Source organism: Saccopteryx bilineata, chromosome 3 (assembly GCF_036850765.1).
Source record: "Saccopteryx bilineata isolate mSacBil1 chromosome 3, mSacBil1_pri_phased_curated, whole genome shotgun sequence".
Classification (NCBI taxonomy): Eukaryota; Metazoa; Chordata; class Mammalia; order Chiroptera; family Emballonuridae; genus Saccopteryx; species Saccopteryx bilineata.
In genome coordinates this window covers 276,192,789-276,216,431 of record NC_089492.1, presented here as the reverse complement: position 1 = coordinate 276,216,431, position 23,643 = coordinate 276,192,789, and the positions used below count along the sequence as shown (strand labels likewise).

The 23,643-nt window shown below is 44.9% G+C and overlaps 1 protein-coding gene across 2 annotated transcripts; it reads left to right on the top strand.

Moving 5' to 3' along the window:
- Window positions 1–4,038: 4,038 nt before the first annotated feature.
- Window positions 4,039–21,429, top strand: ELOA (elongin A). 2 transcript variants are annotated; one of them, XM_066270118.1, is made up of 11 exons: window positions 4,039–4,203; window positions 10,321–10,377; window positions 11,316–11,422; window positions 13,696–14,875; window positions 15,259–15,373; window positions 16,626–16,781; window positions 16,888–16,985; window positions 17,802–17,936; window positions 18,284–18,395; window positions 18,909–19,090; window positions 20,626–21,429. In XM_066270118.1, the coding sequence occupies exons 1-10, from the start codon at window positions 4,051–4,053 to the stop codon at window positions 19,085–19,087; spliced, it is 2,292 nt and encodes a 763-aa protein (XP_066126215.1). In that variant the 5' UTR covers window positions 4,039–4,050; the 3' UTR covers window positions 19,088–19,090; window positions 20,626–21,429. The 2 variants fall into 2 exon arrangements, with proteins under 2 accessions (XP_066126215.1, XP_066126214.1); XM_066270117.1 differs by having other exon boundaries at window positions 17,802–17,982.
- The last annotated feature ends 2,214 nt before the right edge of the window (window positions 21,430–23,643 follow it).

Sequence of the window (23,643 nt, the reverse complement as noted above, 5' to 3'; positions counted from 1 at the left end):
AGACAGGAACGGAGAGATGAGGAGCATCAATCATTACTTTTTCGTTGCGCATTGTGACACCTTGATTGCTTTCTTATACGTGCCTTGACCGCGGGCCTTCAGCAGACCGAGTAACCCCTTGCTTGAGCCAAGGACCTTGGGTCCAAGCTGGTGAGCTTTTTGCTCAAATCATATGAGCCTGCGCTCAAGCTGGAAACCTTGGGGTCTTGAACCTGGGTTCTTTCACAACCCAGTCTGAAGCTCTATCCACTGCGCCACCACCTGGTCAAGCTTTAAAAAAATTATTTAGAAAATTTAATGGTTGGCCCTGGCAGGTTGGCTTAGTGGTAGAGCGTCGGCCTGGCGTGCAGGAGCCCCGGGTTCAATTCCTGGCCAGGGCACACAGGAGAAACACCCATCTGCTTCTCCACCCCTCCCCCTCTCCTTCCTCTCTGTCTCTCTCTTCCCCTCCCGCAGCCGAGGCTCCATCGGAGCAAAGTTGGCCCGGGCGCTGAGGATGGCTCTGTGGCCTCTGCCTCTGGTGCTAGAATGGCTCTGGTTGCAACAGAGCAATGCCCCGGATGGGCAGAGCATCGCCCCCTGGTGAGCGTGCCGGGTGGATCCCGGTCGGGTGCATGCGGGAGTCTGACTGCCTCCCTGTTTCCAACTTCAGAAAAATACAAAAAAAAAAAAAAAAAAGAAAAGAAAATTTAATGGGGTGACATTGATCAATAAAGAGTACATAGGTTTCTCCACAGCCTTTGAACTGTTGATTGTGTTGTGTGCCCATCACCCAATGCCAAATCATTTTCTGTCACCATATATGTATCCCTCTTTACTCCCCTCCCTGCCAAAGCCTTAAATTTAATATTAGTTCAGTTTTTAACAAACCTTCATAGGATGTCACCTGTGAGCTAGGTAGTGTTGATCCAAGATGAACAAAATAGCCTCTGACCTATGATGTTGAACATATACAGAGTATCATTTTAAGAGGTGGTTAAAAAGTTTCTTTTTAATCAGAAAGACACAGGCAATTAGTCATATACTGTATTCAAGTGTAAGAGTTCTTTGCAGGTAAGCCTGACTCAGGGTGACATAGATGTGGTGGAGGGGTGGGGTGGACCCTCTCCAGAAGCCCCTAGCAACACGAATTGTTTCTTTTATTTTAAAGTTTTTATTGAATGTATTGGGGTGACATTGGTTAATAAAATCATATAGGTCTCAGGTGTACAATTCTGTAACACATCATCTGTATATTGTATTGTATTATGTGTTCACCCCAAGTCAAGTCCCCTTCCATCACCGTTTATTCCCCCTTTACCCTCTTCTACCTCCTCCAGTCCCCCTCCATGCATTGTTTCTTTTCATTCTGGTTGTTGAGATCTCCCTGAGTACCATGCGCAAAATGTTCCAAGTGTTCTGAGAATGTGCCAGGTCAGTTAGTCAGCAATTCTGCTTCAAGAGTTGGCTCGTTTTCTGTTGCACCAATGCTACATTTTCAACATAGAAGTAATTTAAAATGTAAAAGCATTTGCTGTGGAGAGGAGGGAGACTCTAGGGCTGGGACTAGAATCTACCCCCCTTTGTACCCAGTTTGATGCCTTTTCCATTCCAGCCCATGATTGAGTCTTAGGGCACCAAGTGGGTAGTCATTAATCTTTTCATCTAAGGTGGATGGTCTCAACTGGATTGTGCCAGCAGCAGAGATTTAATGTTGGATAGGTCAGTCACTGAATTTGATAAGTAAACATCCCAGTGACAAGACAAAAAAATTGACAATTTACACCTTGTAAAGGGTCAGTTTTGGAGGGAGGGGCACTAAGCATAGGGGCAGGAACACAGTAGGAAGGACTTCTCAGCATAGTTGAGTGTATGAAAGCCCATTTGAAGAGGCAAGTGAGGCCCAGACCGGGTAGCTGATTTGGTTGGAGCATTGCCCTAATATGCTGAGGTTGCGGGGTTTGATCTTCGATCAGGGCACATACAAGAATCAACCAAGAAAAGCATAAATAAGTGGAACAACAAACTGATGTTTCTCTTTCCTCCTTTCTCTCTCTAAAATAAATCAATAAATAAAAGTCTTTTAAAACAATAAACAAAGAAGAAGAAGAAGAAAAAAGAAACAATTTATATTGTTACTTTCTCTAGGGCAGGACCTGGAAGAGTTTCTGCTTTCCTGCATGGAGGGAGAGGTCAGGCACATTGCCAAGTTGCTGCTGGAGATCTGATTAAGATCTAACCTCATCTAATCAAACAAGATGTACTCAATGCTGCTTTTTTGTGTGACAGAGACAGAGAGAGGGAGTGACAGAGACAGAAGGACAGACAGACAGGAAGGGTGAGAGATGAGAAGCATCAATTATTCGTTGTGGCATCTTGGTTGTTCAATAATGCTTTCTCATATGTGCCTTGGAGGGGGGGAGCTACAGCAGAGTGAATGATCCCTTGCTCAAGCCAGCGACCTTGGGCTTTAAGCTAAGTGCCCTTTGGGCTCAAGCCAGTGGCCATGGGCTCATGTCTATGATCCCATGCTCAAGCTGGCGACCTGTGCTCAAGCTGGGTGAGCCTGAGCTCAGCCGGTGACCTCGAGGTTTTGAACCTAGGTCCTCTGAGTCCCAGTCCAACGCTCTATGCACTGTGCCACCGCCTGGTCAGGCAATGCTGCTTTTTTAAATTGAATTTATTGGGAGTGACGTTGGTTAGCAAAACCATATAGATTTCAACTCAACAAAACATCATCTGCGTACTGCACTGTGCATCCATTGTCCAAAGTCAAGTCTTTTTCTGTCCCCATTTATTCCCCCTTTGCCCTCTTCCACTTCCACCCACCCCTCAGTGCTGGTATTTTAAGTCTGTTTTAAATTGCTTAGTTGTTCTTTTCTAAAATTTAATTCATTGATTTTAGAGAGAGGGAGGGAGGAATACTGATTTGTTTTTCCACTTATTTATGTATTCGTTGGTTGCTCCTTTATTTTATAATTGTTTTGATTGATTGATTGATTGATTGACTTGGAGAGAGGGAGATCAATTTGTTGTTCCACTTATTTGTGCATTCATTGGTTGCTTCTTGTATGTGCCTTGACCTGGGATCCAACCTGCAACCTTGGCTTATTGAGATAATGCTCTAACCAACTGAGCTACCTGGCCAGGGCAATCATAACTAAAATTTAGTGTTCCTAGATGAGAATAGGTGCCCTCAAGGATGGTGTCTTGGGCTGGTCTCATTCAGGTCCTACTGCTTCAGAGAAAAGATCCATCCACCCATCCACCCATCCATCCACCCATCCATCCATCCATCCATCCACCCATCCATCCACCCATCCATCCATCCATGCATGCATTCATTCACTCATGAAGTATTCGTTTGGTGCCTATGTACCAGATAGGGTTTGGGGGGAAATCGAGACACAAGCTATTACCTCAGGTAGCTAAGTTGTTTAACTTCACAAATCCCTTTGGGCCTCAATTCCTTGATCTATTCAGAGATGTGCGCTCACAGTGGACCTTTAGATTCAAACTGCAGCTTCACACCTTTCCTGTTACATGACCGCATGCCAAGTTAATTTAGTCTCCGTGAGCCTCAGTTTCCTCATCAGTAAAGCGGCGATAATATAAACTCGTTTCATCGGGTTGTACTGAGGTTGAAATTAAGGTAGCGCTCAACCTCTAGAGGGGTCGCAATCGTTAATCCTTTTTGATCCCTCAGCGGCGGACCAGCCCGGCGACCACTGACAGGTATTAATTAGGGCGTGGCTCACAGCCGCCCTGGGGGTGGGCGATGAGGGTCTATAGAGCCAGGTTCTGGCGCTGTGGCCTTATTCCGTCTTCACGGGACACTAGAAGGTCTTCCAGGCTTTGGCTCCGCGCGCCGAGGGCCAGGAGCGGGCGGCCAGCGGGAGCCAGCGCGCCGGGACCACCAGGCGGCCCCAGCGGTCGGTGCGCGCGGCCGCGGAGCGGGGCTCGGCCCTGGGGGCGGGGCCTGGAACCGCCGGCGCCCCGCGCCCCGCGCCCGCACCTCCCCGCCCCGCCGAGGCCCGGAAGGGGCCAGTAGCGCTTCCGTCTCCGCCGGGGATGCACGGAGGGCGGAGCTGCGGCCCGCGGACGCGACGCGAGCCCAGTTCCGGCGAGGAGGCCGCGCCAGTGACAGCGATGGCGGCAGAGTCGGCGCTCCAAGTTGTGGAGAAGCTGCAGGCGCGACTGGCCGCAAACCCGGATCCGAAGAAGGTGAGCGAGAGGGCAGCGCGGAGCGGGGCGGGCGTTAGGCGGGCGCGGCCCCGTAACGGTCGTGGGCCCGGCCGCGGCCCCTCCTGCTCGGCAGGGGCCGTGGGGGCTCGGACCCGGAGCCGGGCCCCGCGGCGCTCGCTGCCTGGCGTCGGGAAGTTCGCGGCCACTGGCTGCTGCCCACGCGGCGGCAGCCCGCACGCCCGGTGGCGGGTCTCTGCGGGCCGGGGCCGGGGCCGGGGCCGCCCCGTCTCCCGGGGCCGGGCCGGGGCGCCCGCGGCGGTCGGGGGCGCGCACCGTGCGGACACCGCGTGTCGCCGGTGCTTCCGAGCCTCCCTCTGTGTCCCGGGCCCGCGCTGTCCGGTCGGGGGAGCTCGCCTGCAGTTAACTGCTGCCCGCTCCGTCCCTGCCTCCCAGGTGTTTGCTTCTTAGTGTCTTTTGATGTTTGTTCGGAGGGAGAAGGAGGTGGTTCTGTCTGTGCAGGATGGAGTCTAGGCTTGGTGTGTGGTCCTGCGTCTCTAAGAGACGTTTTTATTGCCTTCTGGCTTTATTAGAACGTGGATCTTCTCACTTTCTGGGTAAATCCTTTTAAAAATAAAACAAACCTCACGTCATCTAGCTGTATATAGCCTAGAAACTTAGGTTGTAGTTGGAAGAAGGAAAAAAAAAAGAGAGAGAGAGAGAGGTTAGAAGTTGCAAGTAGATTTCCTTTGGCCCTGATGGAAAAGTAAGAGCTACCGTTCCTCGTTTTGCAGCGAGTGATGGCCAACCATTTTTAATTGTACTCAGTTTTATTTTTTAAATTGTTTTCTTAAGTGCATTCTTCTCAGTTTCCGAATGAGTTACCCAGCTACTCAATTTCTGGGAAAGTGGGGGATGTTAGTTAGAATTCTTAAAAGTTGAAAAACGTGGATGAAAACACCTAAGGTTTGGCATTCTCTGTCAGCATTCTAGCTAGAGTGTCTAGTTTCTAAGAGTTGGATCGCTAAACTCCAGAATGCCAGTTGAAGAGCAAGTAATCGAGGAGCAGGTGGAGATAAAGTGGTGGTGAGATTTGGGTTCCAATCCATTTAGGAGCCATGGACGTCGGTGACATTCTCTGCTGATTCTTCCTAAGACTAGACTAAAAGGCAGAAATGCCAGGCTCATGGGAAGTGCTCAGTAGATGTTAATCACCACCCTTCACAATTTTTCTTGAAGGGCTCCTTTCTCGTCACCTTGTTTCCAGCCTGTCAGAAATGAGGTTTTTTTCCTCTATTTCTGAAGGCTGCATACAGCATCTCACTATCAGGTGCACTTTTTAACTCTTTGTATTCACACCTAGCTCAAAGGACCACTTATTTAGGAGGCCATTTTAGTTTTAAATTTCATTTCATCTGTGAAACAAATACTTTCAGTTGTTTTGTTATATTTTCTATTGCGGCTTACCTAGTGGCCAAGAATATTCACAAGTTTTCTTTTTACAAGAACACGTTTTGGACATCTAATAAATGTTTACTATTTCTGAGTACTAGCTTGTTTTCCTGAACACTGTAGGTTTGTGACTGTTTAAAACCTTAAAGCAATATAGTATTATGTAAACAATTCCTAACCCCAATTTTGGTCTATCAGGTTAAAAAAATGCACCATGTTGTATCTATAGTCCTTCTTCCACTAGAATTTACATTTTGAGGTAGCTTTCTAGTAGTTGATTGTGTATGAAATTTTGAACTAGGAAAAGATTTGACTTCTCATCCTATTTGAACTATTAGTGATTATTGCCAATATTTGGGCTTTATCTTCCCAGATAGGAAGTCACCCTAAACTTCTGGCTTTGTGTTATGAAGTTATGAAGTGAGCATTAATAAGATGAGAAAATGTTGGGAGTTCATTTTTGCAAAGGGCGCAATAGTTGGCGTTCAGAACTGAGCCAACTGCAGGGGGAAAACTGCAAGCTGGCACACTGGCCTTCTCAACCTTCTGTTAACCCAACAAGCTCCCACAGGTTGCTCCTGAAATTGCTAAGGTGATTATATAGCAGTATTGAATTTGCAACTAAATCTTGATTTCAAACTATTATTAGCCGAAGTGTGTATTCCACACCTATGTTCGTGATTTTCTGGTATTGAACATTGGCATTTAACTGTAATTGTTTTCACCTTTAAGTTCATCATTGGCCAAGGCTTAATTGGGGAAAAGGTATCAGACAGAGACCAGGGTTAGTTGGTTCCTATGGGAAACAATATTCATGGCTGGTAAAGGTACCTGCCTGGTGTTAATTTTATCTTTGATGTTTGTTCCTTTATTTATTACTCTTAGAAAATCTCATTGTTGACTGGACTCAGACTTAGAGGTAGAAGCTCTCAGAGAGGACAGCCTACGTCTATCTATCTCTTGGCAGTCTAAGCCTGGCATTTTTCTTTGGCCTCCTTCATTCTCTTAGCCCCAAGCGTAGCATATTCTGCAGCCTCTTCCTTATTTTTCTTAGTCCACTGTTTCTTCAGAGGAACAGGCCAATGTTTGTGTAACAAGATGCTGAATCTTGGGCACTTTGGTTCAAGGTTTCTTACCTTTTTTATTTAGGGGCTTTATCACAACATATTGGAGGACATCATCTTCTTTAGGGAGATTGAAAAAGTTTGAGGATTCTGCTAGCTCTTTTGAGCCCTAGGCAACAGGCACAGTAGTATCAGTGAGAAGAGGAATATCTTTCTCCCCCTTTTTTTTGGCAATGACCAAGTTGAGAACACCAAGATTGGCATCCACAGTGCAACCTCAGACAGATTTGTGCTTTCTCTCTCCTGTCCTCCTGGGCCTGAAACAGGAATGCCCCTCATTCAGCAGCCTGCAGACACAGCCATGGGTCAAGACACCCTGCTTCATGAGGAAACCTTGTTTGTCATTCCCACTACTGATTTGAACCACATAACCCTTCCATTCTTCACCCAGAGCATCAGCAGCAACTTCTGTGGCCATTTGCTTCTCATAAAAGGTTTGACGTTTGCATTCATTGTCCACTTCAGTGAGTTTCTGGCAGCCAAAAAAGAGACCAGCATTACATTTTCAATGTGAAAACTACTCAGAACAGTTTGATGGCAAGAGGAGAATAATGAGTCAACATTATGAACATCATCTGCTCTTTGGGTTGAAGGAGCGTGCAGAAGACAGCTGAAATTCCTAAGCATGTATTATGCAAATGTTTGACATTTCTCAGTGACCTGTTATCAGTTCTTGCAAACTCTGCATTTGGTCTGTTGGTTTAATAACAAGTTTCCATCTACCTGAGGATACCCAGCTTGCTTTTACCTTGTTATTGTTTAGTTTTTTCTTGAACTTCATTGAAAATAGAGGGGCTGTGAAGCCCTTTTTTCTCTTCGGTTGGGCTAAATCATTTTGAAAATCTCCAAGGTCTTAAGTTGTCCCTACTAATCCAAAGCAAACTATACAGGTAGCATTTACTCCTCCAGTTAGTGCCAGGCTTTGAGATGGTACACACCCTCAGTGACTTCTGGCCCTATCCTTAAGGTTGGCTTCCTGGAGGTCCTGAGGACCCTTTGTCGCCATGGTGACCTCCTTTATGCTGTGGACTGTCAACTGTTTAACAATGTGATACTAAGGAGGAGCTATATTGCATTGATGGGGTATGTATGCTAAGAGGCACATGAGTTACAGCTCTATTTTCTGTTCCTATCTTCTAAGGACGGTGTTATGTTGGATGTTTCTCCTGGCTTGGTAGTGAAGGCTGTGGTAGATATGCTTGCTAACTCATTGGGCAAGTTACCTAACCTCGCTGGGCTCAAAATGTATAAAACAGAAAGAGAACTATCCATTTTATAGAGGTGGCTAATGAAGATGAAATGAGGTAACACATGCAAGAATTTAGCATAGTAGCCCACACACAGTAGATGGTATATAAATGCCTCCAGGGAATGGCATTAGGAGAGAACCTATTTTTAACTTTTTCAATGATTCTAAATTTTCCTTTAAGAAAAGGAATTGGGGATGTGAGGGCGATCTGGCTGCGACATCTGTCACCCCATTGATTGCCAGGGTTGACTCAGCTGATCTGGCTGGCTAGGCGGGTGTCCCCTTCCTCCCTCACCGCTCCATGTGCGTCCCTCCCGAAGCTGCGCGCTCGGTCGAAGAGGACGACCTTCTCCGCTAGAGGAGAGGACCATTCTTTGGTCAAGGGTATACGAGTAGCTGCGTTCCTCTGCTAGAACCTCCAAACAAGTCTCAAGAAAAGGAATTGGCATTAATCTTTGTACCCATAGCTGGGATGACAAGAAATACACATAAACTTTCTCCTAAGTTAGATGTTGGTGGTAATCAAATTTGAAGTAGAGGATCCTTTTTACTCAGTTATGATGGTGAAACTCCCTATATCTACCACTTGGCTTCTCATTTGTTCCTGGTCAAACAGTATTATCACTTGTGATCCAGGTGAGCTGCGTAGTGACCATATTCGTTAATTATTGAAGTAGAATGACAAGAAAAACATACTTGCTACTACTCCACCTATAGCATTGTGACATACTAATTTTACCCTGGGCTACACAAGAAAAAAGGACAGATCTTGTTATCTAATATGTAAAGATAGTCACAGTTATCTATTTTGAACTACTTGTACTTTGCACCTTCTTTAATGATAATATGTTTACATGTACATACACAGTTTCTGGAGAAAGTCATGGCCAGTCATGACTTTTGGTGGTAATTGGCTGGTGAATATCTGGTTAAGAATCGAGGATAGACATTTAAAGATCTGTTCACTGATGTATAAATGAATGAAATGATTAATAATAAACATTTATTGAGCTTTTATAGGATTCCAGACACTATGTCTAAGGACTATACATGGTTTGTCTCAGTGAATCCTCATACTTGTGAAGTACAAACAGGATCCAGTTTCTATTTTGTAGATGAAGTAAATGAGGTTCAGAGAGATTACTGATTTGCACAAGATCAATTGGCAAGGAGGTGACAGAGCCAAACTAAAGCCTGTCTTTGACTCCGGAACTCTGTCTTAACAGCAGTGCTGTCCTAAAATTGACCTAGTTTTAGGGACTACAGAAAGAAAATGTGGCCAAACCCAGATCGCTTTTCTTTTCTTTTCTTTTCTTTTTTTAAGGCACACTCTTAGGTAAGAGGTGCTTTATTATTATTATTCATTTTAGAGAGGAGAGGGAGAGACAGAGAGAGAGAGAGAGAGAGGAGAGACAGAGAGAGAGAAGGGGGGAGGAGCTGGAAGCATCAACTCCCATATGTGCCTTGACCAGGCAAGCCCAGGGTTTCGAACCGGCGACCTCAGCATTTCCAGGTCGACGCTTTATCCACTGCGCCACCACAGGTCAGGCCCAGATCGCTTTTCTAATCAACTCAGATATTTGGTGTTCACCATTAATGGCAATGCTGATTCCAGTAACTTGAAATTGGTCTTGGCTTCCCGTTGTATTAAAAAAAACAATTCTGTTAGACACTATTGACTCTGCCTGGAAACTTGATATTCTTTTCTTATGGAGACCTCCTGTCCTTTTTATTTTCCTCTGTGCCAGGTTCATGGGTAATTTTCGTAAGGTTGATACCTTCCTCAGAAATTAACTCTCAGGCGTGACCTGTGGTGGTGCAGTGGATAAAGCATCGACCTGGAATGCTGAGGTTGCCGGTTCGAAACCCTGGGCTTGCCTGGTCAAGGCACATATGGGAGTTGATGCTTTCTGCTCCTCTCCCCTTCTCTCTCCCTTTCTCTCTCTCTCTCTCTGCTCTCTCTCTAAAAATGAATAAGTAAAATCTAAAAAAATATCTCTCAAAACTGGGGCAAAATGATAGTTGATGCTTTTCCTTCGAGTTGGTAGGTTTGATTCTCTTCTGTAACTCATTTCCCGTGATGTAGCAAAGTGGTTGAAAGCAGGGAATTTAAAGCCACAGACCTGGGTGAATCTTGCCAAAGTTGAGTCCTAGGGCAAGTAGCTTACCTTTTCTAAACCTGTTTTTACACTTGTAAAATAGGGATAATAACCATATTTGTTACTATGTAATACTTAGACTGAGTAAGTATTTAACCATCAGGTATTATTCTTATTTGTTCCAGTGAATGATGATGATTTTATAGGAACTAATGTTTATTTATTCCCTCTACAGCTATTAAAATATTTGAAGAAACTCTCCGTCTTGCCTATTACAGTAGACATTCTTGCGGTAAGAACTTTATAACTTTAAATATTAAATAGCACTGTATTTTTTTCCACTGGGAGGAATTGTACAGTAAGGCCATAAAGAACATGGGCGTTGGAAGTGAAAGATACGAGACACAAACCATATATTGAATTATTTCATTTTTATAAATGTCCAAAATAGGCAGATCATAGGCAGAAAGTAGATTATTGGCTGCCAGGGGCAGGGGAGAATTGGGAGCAACAGGGTTTCTTTTTAGGGTAACAGAAATATTCTGGAATTAGATAGTGGCGATGGTTGTTGCACCATATTGTGGGTGCCTGGAAACCACTGAAAAACCACTTTAAAGCTTTAAAGTGGTTAAAATGGCCGTGACCGATGGCTTGGTTATTGAAACATCGACCAGATAGATACACAGATGTTACAAGTTGGGTCAGGGCACGTTTCTGTCTCTGTCTGTCTCTCTTTCTCTCCATTCCTCTATTAAATATTTTTAGAATTTAAATTAGGGTTAAAAAATGGTAAATTTTATGTTATGTGAATTTTATTTCAATTTTTTTTTTCTAAAAAATTAAAGAAACACTGACTTTGGCACCAACTAGTCTTGGGTTCAAATCCAAGTTCTGTTACTTTAGGCTGTTCCTTCTTTGTAAAATGCTGTAGATTCCTGGATTGATACTGTATGCAAAGCTCTTAGCTCAGTGCCTAACACCTGCCAAAAATCTGGTTACTATTGTAGAAGTGTTTTTTAATTTAGTATTTCCTCTTCTGATTTGGTATGCTTTGCTACTATGTGTCATTAAGGTTTGGGGTATAGAAACAAAGTAATTTTGTACTGAGACTTGCAAGGTGTATTTTAGAAAGGAAGTTACTGGCTTGTTAAAAAGCAGGTCTGATTTCTTTGAAAATGGTGAGCCTATTTCTACAACCCTCTAACAATTAATTCCATTGTCTAATTATAGGAGACCGGGGTTGGGAAAACAGTAAATAGCTTACGAAAACATGAGCACGTCGGAAACTTTGCCAGGGATCTGGTGGCCCAGTGGAAGAAGTTGGTTCCTGTGGAACGGTAAGAATATTACTCTGTAGGATTATTCAGTTTCATGGTTAAATATGGCATTTGGAGTGTTTACGGACAGAAAAGTTTTTCTTTTATCATTCCTTTTCTGCCTTATTTAAAATATTTTTTTTTAACCTCAAATATAAAAGTAATCAATGATCAGCCCTGGCCATATAGCTTGGTTTGTTAGAGCTTTGTCCAGATGTGCCAAGGTTGCAGGTTCAATCCCCAGTCAGGACACACACAAGAATCAACCAATGAATGCATAAATAAAGTGGAATAAGTTGAAGTTTCTCTTTTCTTCCTCTCTCTCAAGTCAATAAAAAACCCACCTTTTTAATGCATGATCATTATAGAATATTAGAAGAAAACTTTTTATTGATTTGAGAAAGAGAGGAGAGAGATGAGAAGCATCAACTTGTAGTTGCTTCACTTGCGTTGTTCACTGATTGCTTCTCATATGTGCCTTGACCATGGGGCCCAAGCCGAGCCAGTGACCCCTTGCTCAAGCCAGAGACCTTGGGCTCATGTGAATGAGCCTGTGTTCCAGTCAGCTACTCCTCACTCAAGCCTTTGATCCTGTGATCAAGCCAGTGACCTTGGGGCTTCAAATCTGGCACCTCAGCATTCTGGGTCAATCAATGGTCTATCCATGTATTCCTTGTGCCACCACCAGTCAGGCAGAATTATTAGAAAAAATTAAAAATAGAAATGATCAGCCTGACAGGTGGTGGCGCAGTAGATAGAGCATCGGACTGGGATGCCGAGGCCCCAGGTTCCAGACCTGGAGGTCTCCAGCTTGGACCCAAAGTCGCTGGCTCAAGCAAGGTGCTACTCTGTCTGCTGAAGGCCCACGGTCAAGGCACATACTAGAAAGCAATCAATGAACAACTAAGGTGTCGCAATGCGCAATGAAAAACTAATGATTGATGCTTCTCATCTCTCCATCCCTGTCTATCCCTCTCTCTGTCAAAAAAAAAGAGAAATGATCAAAATTTCTTATAACCTACCATCCAAAAATAAGGATTATTAACATTTTGGTATGTTTCTTTCTAACTTTTTACTCAAAGGCTTACTAGGTGGTTGCAAATGAACTGTATATATAACAACTTTTTTTGTGTCCCAGTGTTAAGCATTTTCATGTCCGCAAGATATTTGATATTCTTCTTATCCTGCAGTTAAACTCATCATTTTCCATTTATTGAATATTTGAGTTCCCAGTTTTAAAACTTAGTTGCATGTTGCCTGACTGTTGGGGGTACGGAGGATAGAGCATCAACCTGGGACACTGAAGACCCAGGTTTGAAACCCTGAGATTCCTGGCTTTAGCATGGGATTGTCAGCATGATCCTTCTCAAAAAAAAAACAACCCAAAACAAAACAGCCTGACTAGGAGCACAGTGGATAGAGTGTCGGATTGGGACTCTGAGGGCTCACGTTTAAACCCCGGGGTCACTGGCTTGAGCGTGGGATCATAGACATGACCCCATGGTCATTGGCTTGCACAAGAGGTTGCTGGCTTGAACCAAGGGATCACTGGTTCGGCTGCCCCCATCAAGGCACATATGAGAAAGCAATCAATGAACAATTAAGGCACTGTAACTAGGAGTTGATGTTTCTCATCTCTCTCCCTTCCTTTCTGTCTGTCCTTGCTTTCTCTCTCTCTTATTCTCTCACAAAAAAAAACAAAACAAAAAAACTTAGTTGTGTGTCTTTGAGCAGAACACATTTCTCATTTCCCTTTATTATTTATTTTTTTAAATGAAGTCTATTTTTTTGTTTGTTTTTACAGGGACACAGAGAGAGACACAGAGAGGGTCAGAGAGAGGGATAGACAGGGACAGACAGACAGGAACGAAGAGAGATGAGAAGCATCGATCATCAGTTTTTCGTTGAGACACCTTAGTTCATTGATTGCTTTCTCATATGTGCCTTGACAGCGGGCCTTCAGCAGACCGAGTAACCCCTTGCTTGAGCCAGCGACCTTGGGTCCAAGCTGCTGAGCTTTTGCTCAAACCAGATGAGCCTGCGCTCAAGCTGGTGACCTCGTAGTCTCGAACCTGGGTCCTCTGCATCCCAGTCCAATGCTCTGTCCACTGCACCACCACCTGGTCAGGCTCAATTCCCTTTATTTTGAGCAGAACATTTACCTTCTTTTCAAGACCTTGTTTCTAACTGCATTCTCTTCAGCTCTTTTGTGATCTCAGGTTCCATGACGTTGTCCTCTAAACAAGGATCACACTGAGATTATAACTGCTTTATCTGCGTTTTCTTTTATTTAGAAACACTGACCCCGATGAGCAGGACGTTGACAAGAACAATTCCCGAAAGCGCCCCAGGGATGCTTTTCAGAAGGAGGAGATGGAGGTGCACTACCAAGAAAACTGGAAAGCGTCTGGTAGCCAACCGTATAGTCCTGACCACAGACAGAAAAAACACAGAAAATTATCAGAGCTCGAAAGACCTCACAAAGTGTCTCATAGTCATGAGAGGAGAGACGAGCAAAAGAGAGGCCACCGGGTTTCACCAGTTTACTCTTCAGACCACGAATCTTCTGATTACGGCCATGTTCAGTCCCCTCCGTCGTCTAGCAGTCCTCACCGGCTGTCCATGGACCCTTACAGATCCCCAGATGAGGACCACGAGCCCTTCGTGCTACACCAGAAGCCTGGGAAGGGCCACAGTAATGCCTTTCAGGACAGACTGGGGGTCAGTCAGGAAAGACACCTTGGTGAACCCCAGGGGAAAGGGACTGTGAGTCAGAACAAAGAGCACAAATCTTCCCATAAAGAAAAACGTCCAGTGGATGCCAGGGGAGACGAAAAGTCATCCTTGAGCAGAGAGAGATCCCACAAGGCCTTCTCCAAAGAGGAAACCCGGAGGCCCCTGTCAGGGGATGGCACAAAGGAAAAGCTGCCCTCTAGTGGTAGCAAGAAAGAGAAGGGAAGAGAGGGCAGCTCCAAGAAGTTTCCATCCCCCTTGGAGACTGCTTCAGACAACCACCTTAAAAAGCAAAAGCATAAAGACTCAGAGAAAACCAAATCTGACAAAAACAAGCAAAGTCTACACAGCTTAGACACAGGAAAGGGGACTGGAGACATGCCGCCCAAGACAAAAGAGAAGCTTTCTAACAACCTAAAGACTCAGGAAGGGAAAGCGAAAACTCATTCAGATAGAAAGTCAGTGGGCTCCCTCCCTAAAGTTGAGGAGGCAGATATGGATGATGAATTTGAGCAGCCCACCATGTCTTTTGAGTCATACCTCAGCTATGACCAGCCCCGGAAGAAAAAGAAAAAGATTGTGAAATCCTCTGCTGCAACTGTTGGAGGAAAAGGACTTAAAAAAAATGACTCGAAAAGCACTAGTAAAAACTTGGACTCAGCTCAGAAATTACCTAAGGTGAACGAAAACAAGTTAGAGAAGCTTCAGCCGGCTGGAGCCAATTCAGCCAAGCCGAGAAAGGTAACTCCTTCAGCCCCTTGGTGGCTTCCCATTCAGAGTGTCTGGCTTTGTGGAGCTCCCAAGACACCCCACCCCCCACTCCTGCTGCTGTTTTGCTTGGCTGGCTTTTATGTGTCCTGTTTAATTTCAGTATAAGTAATTTCCTTCAAGCCTCTCTAGCTCCCAGGGTTAGGGAGTAGGCAAGGAAAATATTTGCTGAGGTGTCCCGTTGTGCTGGGCCCATCTCTGTGTATTTCCTGACTTAGGCGGTCAGACAGGACTCTCGCCCCGTGCTGCAGCCTGGCTCTGCCTGTGACGTGCTCATGGCCAGCACTGCTGGGATGGAGTGGAAGGGAAGCTGTGCATGTAGAAAAGGCTCTCCAGTTACTGGTCTCCCTCTGCAGGTCCCCACCGATGTACTGCCCGTGTTGCCAGACCTCCCATTACCTGTGATCCAGGCCAATTACCGGCCACTTCCTTCTCTCGATTTGGTGTCCTCCTTTCAACCAAAGCGGAAAGGTAATATTCTATATCTTTTTTTTTTTTTAATGGGAGAAAGATTTTAAAAATTCAATCATGATCTGGCATCAGATTTTGGTATGTTTCCTAATCACGCAGGCTCTGGAGTTTGATGTATTGGGTTTGAATCCAGCTCTGGCTTCTACAAGTTATATGAACTTGGGTAATAACTTGATTTCCGTGGACTTCAGTTACATGTTCTGTAAATGGAAATAATATTGGTTTCTGCCTCATAGGGCTCTTAAGTGGATTAAAAGCTGATAAATCTCTCAGCTGAACATAGTAAGTGTTCAGTAAATCTTTGCTGCTACTGTTATTAGCAGCCTTTTATTTTATATGTTCTGCATGAGCTTTTTATTTTTTTTTATTTTTTTATTTTATTTTATTTTTTTTACAGAGACAGAGAGTGAGTCAGAGAGAGGGATAGACAGGGACAGACAGATAGGAACGGAGAGAGATGAGAAGCATCAATCATTAGTTTTTCATTGCACGTTGCAACACCTTAGTTGTTCATTGATTGCTTTCTCATATGTGCCTTGACCGCGGGCCTTCAGCAGACCGAGTAACCCCTTGCTGGAGCCAGTGACCTTGGGTTCAAGCTGGTGACCTCGGGGTCTCGAACCTGGGCCTTCCACATCCCAGTCCAACGCTCTATCCACTGCGCCACCGCCTGGTCAGGCAAGCTTTTTATTTTTTAAAAACAAAATCTAGTCACTCTGGCTGGATAGCTCAGTTTGTAACAGCAACATCCCAAAGCGCAGAGGTTGCTGGTTCGATCCCCAGTCAGGATACATACAGAACAGATCGATGTTCCTGCCTCTCTCTCCATTTCTGTCTCCCCTCCTTCCTCTCTCTAAAATCAATAAAATAAACATTTTTAATAAATAAAAAAGTATAGTTTTAATAGCAAAAGAATTAAAAACAATGTAAGTGATTCTCAGCAAGAGACTAACAGCGGCATCCTGCACAACTATAAAAAATGTGAAAAGTGTGTGTACTGACATGGAGTGGTTTCTAAAATGTGGTAAATGGAGAAGATGATGATAGTAGTATGTTATTAATTGGTTAAAAAGGAGTAAAATTCATATTTGCTTGCTTTTGCATAGACTCTCTGGATGGTCAAGAAACTGGTAACACTTGTTGCCTCTGAGAAAGGGGACTGGGAGGCTGAGGAATGGGGTGGGAGGAGAGTTTTTACTATTTAGCTTAGAGCCTTTTTTGTAACTTACGTTCCCGTTCTCTCACGGTACAGCACACGCTTCTCCCCAGGAAGAGGAAGAAGCTGGGTTCACTGGAAGGAGAATGAATTCTAAGATGCAGGTGTATTCTGGTTCCAAGTGTGCCTATCTCCCCAAAATGATGACCTTGCACCAGCTGTGCATCCGAGTACTTAAAAACAACATTGACTGTAAGTCACATGCTTCTCTCTTGCTCTTAAGCACGTTGCAGCACTGGGACCGTATTACTCGGTGGCTTGGCTGCTACTCAACGCTTTCACCTTTGATTCTCTGCAGCAATCTTTGAAGTAGGAGGTGTCCCGTATTCTGTTCTGGAACCCGTTTTAGAGAGGTGTACGCCTGATCAGCTGTATCGTATAGAGGAATACAATCACGTGAGTATCCTGTTTGGGTGGGAAGAGGGCAGTTTTCTGACTTGTCTCCAAAAATAGCTTTGTGTCTGTGAATCTGCTGCAGCTGAAGGGCAGGCCACTGGTTGGGTCACTGTTTGTTTTGCCAGTGGGCCTTTAAACAAGAATGTTTTTTGCATCTGCCTCTACCATCTTAAGTGAACCTTTGGGCTAGAATCAAGGTGGATTCAGAGGGAGCAGGAAAACACTTCCCACACCTCCCCTGGGCTCACCTAGTCACAAAGGTCAAGGGAGAATTCTGGCAGCACAGCTCCTGGGATCAAGGCCGGGGATAGAGCTTTGTGTCAACACTCAGGTGTCTGGTGGAGTTTTAAAAGAGCACAAATGGCTGGGTGTCTCCTAGAAGTGCTGAGATGTGTCCAAAAGCCCTTCTCATAATGCTGGAACGTACTTGTTTGATTGCATTAGCTGCTGCTCTGACACCGAAGGAATTAGAACATCCTTCTTAGGTGGCCCCGGCCACTACAGTTCAGTGTAGTACTTGGGAAATGCCTGGATTTGACTTCATTCTGGTTCTACCTTTCACTGATTTCTCTAAAGGAAAAGACTGATCTCAACTTGTTTTGTGGTGTCTCCTACCCACACAAACCATTAAAAGCAGCTAATACATTACCTCACGTTTAACTTTAATTTAGTGACTTGGCTTTTTTTTAGAACCATTATATTTTAATGTAATTCTATGCAGACCAAAAAATCATTAGGAAACCCTAGGCGATTAAAGGTGAAAAAGAGATATATAAGAGTGCTTGCATATAAATGATGTCCTGGTTCTGGCTGTAGGTATTAATTGAAGAAACAGATCAATTATGGAAAGTTCACTGTCACCGAGACTTTAAGGAAGAAAGGCCAGAAGAGTACGAGTCGTGGCGGGAGATGTACTTGCGGCTTCAGGATGCCCGAGAGCAGCGGCTACAAGTACTGACAAAGAATATCCGCTCTGCACATGCCAATAAGCCCAAAGGTCAGGGGCGGGGGACTGGCAGGATGGGGCCTGGCAAAACAGTGAGCTCTGCTCTGGTCCACAACAGGGCCTTGGTGGGCCCAGCTGATGAAGGGCCTCTGGCTCCTAAATCTCTTGCAGGAGTAGGGCAGAGGTGGGCGGGTTTTCTGCCACTGCTCATGTTACCCTACAGAGCTGTTTTTAGGGTTGGTGAACCCTCAGCTTTGGGAGTCCTTGGAAAGCCTTTATTTGGTCATAATGTAGATTATTGAAGTAACAGTACCATCAAGAGGCAGGTATTAATCTCCATATTTCTCCACAGGCCGACAAGCAAAGATGGCCTTTGTCAACTCTGTGGTCAAGCCCCCTCGTGATGTTCGAAGGAGGCAGGAGAAGTTTGGAACAGGAGGAGCAGCTATGCATGAGAAAATCAAGTACGATCTCTAGTTTCTGTGAGCTTGGGGGAGAGAGTCCAGGAGCTTGTCACTCCCCCTGGGAAGCAGCCCAGGTGCAGGAAGCAGTTCATGTTGGGGGCGAATGGCAGTGCAGACGGCTCTGGAGCCGCAGCTTGAGTGCAGTGCAGGCTGGGTGGTTAGTCATGCCTCTGAGGTCAAGATGAAGTGGAGAACAGGGCCCGGCTCCTGGGAGTCACTTGCTTATGCTTTCCCATTCCCCATTTAAACAGTGGGGTTAAGGTAGGACTGCATTATTTAATCTAAGTCACATTAGCATTTTCCTGATGCAGATTTACACCTAAACAGTGAAAAGTTAGTTGAGATTATCATTCAGTCTGAAGAGTCTCCACTGTCATCTCAGAGCCATTTCTATAATCTGGGGTGCTAGAATTGTCTGGTCTGAGTCTTCCTCCAGAAGGCCAGCCCCAGGTTGTTGGTGCTGCAGGTGGATTTCCCGTGCTGGTGATTAACCAGCGGTGTTCTGTGTTACAGGATTAAGCCAGCCCCGTACCCCACAGGAAGCAGCCATGCTTCCTCCAGCAGTGGCAGCAGCAATAGCTTTAATGCCAGCCCTGAGGAGCCAGCCTATGATGGCCCGAGCACCAGCAGTGCCCACTTGGTGCCTGTGGTCAGCAGCGCTGTTTCCTATGATCCTAGGAAACCGACTGTGAAGAGTGAGTAACTTGATGTATCTGCTCAGATATTTCGACACTGGCATTAGAACTCCTTTGCCATCACCCCTGCATCATCTGTGTGTTGGATGTAGCATATGTCTCTGGTCTGATGTCAGAGACTCCTTTCCCCTGCTTTGTTCGTAATGCATGCGTGTGTGTGTGTGTTTATTTTATTGGTTTTAGAGAGAGGAAGGGAGAGAGACAGAAACATTGATAATCTGTTTCTGTATGTATGTGCCCTGACTGGGAATTAAACCAGCAACCCCTCTGTATTGGGATGCCGCTCCAACCAACCGAGCTATCTGGCCAGGGCACATGTTTTTCTTTTAAATAATGATCACAGTAAATATTCATATTGGCACTCTGCCTTTTTTTCAACCTAAGTATAAACTTTTCTCCAGGCAATAACATAAGGTTTATAACCATTATTGGTAGCTAAATGATAGTCTTATCTTATTGAGATTTTTTTTTTTGTATTTTTCTGAAGCTGGAAACGGGAAGAGACAGACTCCCGCATGCGCCGGACCGGGATCCACCCGGCACGCCCACCAGGGGCGAGGCTCTGCCCACTAGGGGGCGATGCTCTGCCCCTCCGGGAAGTCGGTCTGTTGCGACCAGAGCCACTCTAGCGCCTGGGGCAGAGGCCAAGGAGCCATCCCCAGCGCCCGGGCCATCTTTGCTCCAATGGAGCCTTGGCTGTGGGAGGGGAAGAGAGAGACAGAGAGGAAGGAGAGGGGGAGGGGTGGAGAAGCAGATGGGCGCTTCTCCTGTGTGCCCTGGCTGGGACTTGAACCCGGGTCCCCCGCATGCCAGGCTGATGCTCTACCGCTGAGCCAACCAGCCAGGGCCTGAGATTTTTTTTTTTTTAAGGATAACTTTATTAAACATACCAATTCAAAAATATTCAAGTTTTATTTTAAAGATTACAGCATAAGAGCAGATCAATGGTAATAGTTCTTATTGAGATTTTATAACCTTAAAACCCCAGCTTCCAGGTATTTTTTATATCTAGACGGATCTGTTTTGTATTTTATTAACTTGATTCCCATAGAATGCCCAGTATTCTAAGGAGGTGTTCTAACTTAAAAGCATTATTCTGTATTCACTTCAGAGCCCATGGGAGGGTAGGAATCTTGGCTTAAGCTTTAGCTGAGCTCAGGTTAACCGGTCCTTAGGTGGTTTTGTACTTAGTTTGTGTTAGACCTGTTGCTACCCTGGACAAACGGGGTGGGAAGGGTGTGCTTTTTGCTGGTTTAGTTGTTGGTGAGGTAGTGTTAAATTATGGCTCAGCATGGCCTTTAGAGTCTGGATTGAATTCCAGTTCTGCCACTTACTGTACAACCAGGGGCAAGTTTGCTCAGCTCTGTGCAGCCACTTTTATTGCAGTATTAGCAGACAGCTACCACTTGCCTCCGTCTGTCTGCTGGTGCAGAGCCAAGAGAGACGGGACTTGGGCGTTGACTGTAAAGCACTGCTGGTATATGTCTCAACTGCATGGATCTGAAACAATGGCCGTATTTTTTTTTTTCTCACAGAAATTGCCCCCATGATGGCTAAGACGATTAAAGCTTTCAAGAACAGATTCTCCCGACGATAAACTGAGGACTTGCCTTGGAGATGGAATTTGGGAGTGACGAAGATAAGGACAGTGGGGGATGGGGAATGGAACTTCCAAAGGAGACCTGAACCTTTTGCTTTGTGGAAGCTTTGGTCTCCGAATCCTGCACAGGTCACAGGTGTCGCATCGGTGACTCTGGGCCGCAGCCACTGCCTCCCGCCTGCAGAATACTTCAGATTCTGAAGAAGATGTGAAGCCTCAGTCTCACTGAGTATTTTAAGGTCAATTATACTTTTGTTGTTGTCTAGCTTCTTTGTAAACTATAAGATAGTTTTAATTAATAAATATTTCCCCAGATTGTATTTATATTACCCCCAGGTTTTTTGTTTTTGATTTTTGTCTTCTATCATACACTTAGCCTTTTATTTTCAGGATCCTTTATTAAAGTTAGACAACAGCCTAATGAAAGCCATTCCCCTGTCACAGTTCAGCTCTCCTAAGTGGCCTCCAGTCCAGAGGGAGGACTGGGCATCCCCAGAGCCTGTGTGGTGCCTGCTCCTGGGTCCTGGGCTGCCTGTGCTGGGGAGCCCGCAGCGGGCAGACAGGAAGTGTTCAGGTTAGACCCCGCCCCTCTGAGGCCCTGCTCAGTGTTGCTTTGAGTTCTTATGCAGGCGCATCTCTTTCTTATTCATGAAATAGTATTTATTAAGGGAGGTTGTTTGTAGTGGTCTCGAGTCTTTCCCCCATCCTTTTTGCCAGTCCACCTCCCTTTTTTTTTTTTGAGGCTCACTAGGATACAACCCTGGGAGATCAATTTGCACAGATCCCTAGCATTTTTACAATTTCCAATGTTTGATTCAAGACTTTTAGTGTTTTTTTTTTTTTCCTCCTGTTTTTCTTTCACCCACTAGCACAGGAGAAAAACACAAATCCGCGGCAGGGCTTTTATGTAGCCCCCCACCCCACCCCCCAATACAAATTTGGAGTTTTAAAAGCCAGCACTTTAATCTCTTGATCCCCATGAATTACTACTTTTGAAGTGAATGGTTTTAAAAGTTGTAATGCTATGTTGGAAGTTGCTTTTGTTTTAGCTTTCTTTAAAAGGTAAGATCATGTGATTGGAAGAGCACAATTTGCTATGTTTTGTAGAGAACTTTGCAGCTGAAGCTCTCTCTGCTTTTCAAGTGTTTAAGCCAGACTTTGGAGGGAAGAGCCAACTTAGCGAGTTTCTGAGCTGCAGTGTCAGGATGGGGAGAACCGCAAGGGTGTCTCTGGTTTGGGAAGGGAGGGTCTCACCTTCCAGTTGACTCAGGAGCAGGATCAGAGCTGGGACAGTGTCAGTGGCCATGGCTGTGAAGAGCACTGAGCTAGTGGGAACCCACCTGCTTGTGACTCAGGGGAAGCAGATGCTATAAATTGAGGTGCCATCCTTAAAGTAAAACCTGACAAGTAAACTGAGGACGTGATTAGAGTGACAGCCTGAGGAACTTGTTGAGTCCCCTCAACAAGCTCACTAAAAACTCAGAAAATGGAGGGAGCATTTGAAATCTTGCTCCCTGGCATATGTCCTCAGTTTGGTTCAAATAAACTTCCATAAAAATTCTCAGGAACAAAAAAAAAAACTCAGAATATAGAGCCCACTGGTTTTAGCCATCCTGGAGGCCTCAGTTCGGCTAACTTTGAAGGTGCAGGGCAGCAACCATTCAGTGTGCATTGCTGTGCGGGGTGCCTGTTCCAACAGGACATAAGTATTGCTCTGTTTTAATTTGCTGTATTTTTTAATTGGGTAAAGCATTATTCCTCTTGATTGATATCATTCCACCCCTATCCCCAATCTAATATTAGGAAGCCTTTTACCTAAAACCAAATGAACATCTGGGTCAGGTGCCTAGAATAGCTTCCTCAAGGTGTCTACCACCTTAAATTTGTCTTTTAGCTCTGTGTTCAAGTCTTTGTCATTGAAACCAGTTTTTCATATTTCAGATTCAGTTGTGTACGATTTCATTTCATTTATTAGGAATCTTTAGGCAAGGAGAGAAAAAAAGACACACACACATGTTCATCCCAACATCACTACCTTAAAGATTTTTTTATCACCCCTGCTTGCATAGAGCCAGATCTTTCCCCCCTCCCCTTCTAAGCATCAGGGATGTGAGTTGGTGAGAAGAGTAAGGAGGGAAGAGGAGAAACCAAATTTCTAAATGACCTCCTCACCTCAGTTATTTAATGGCTGCAGAGCAGACATAGGATGATGTTGAACTTTTGGTCTCATTTGTGAAAACTTGTGCAATTTTTTTCCTTCTGTAATACACTACATACAAATCACCAAATTACAGATTAACCCTTTGTGATTGTTGGTATAATGAGCAGTTTTCTTAGGGCTTTCTCTTTCTTTCTGGGAAGCGGGAGGGAAAGGAGCAAGATATCATCCTGCTCTTCATTTGTATTTTGGTCCCAAAATGTAAATACAATTTTCTATGTTACTTTTTTGTGGTAACTACCAAGATGAATATTTTAATTAGATAAGTTATATGAAAAGGAAGAAAAATTCCATGCCTAAATAAAAAAACAAACAAAAAATCCCATATACTGTTGTCTTTCTCCCTTTTTGTGTCAGAGAATGGAATTCAGTCACAAAATGTCTAGTTCCTGGGCTCTGAGGCAGAGAGATCTTAATCCTTGGGCTGGACCATAAAAGATGCTGAAATTTTGTCTGTAGCACAGAAAGGCCGGGAAAGGGGAAAAAGCCCTATAAGCAAAGGGAGGAACTCAGATAAAACTGAGTGCCTTGTGGGGACCAGGCTCTGTCCTTTGTCATACTTAGAATACAGGAACTGAGCTGTTAACCCCATTAAAAGTTAGAAGCAGGCCCTGGCCTGTTGGCTCAGTGGTAGAGCGTCGGCCTGGCGTGCGGGGGACCCGGGTTCAATTCCCGGCCAGGACACACAGGAGAAGCGCCCATTTGCTTCTCCACCCCCGCCCCCCTTCCTCTCTG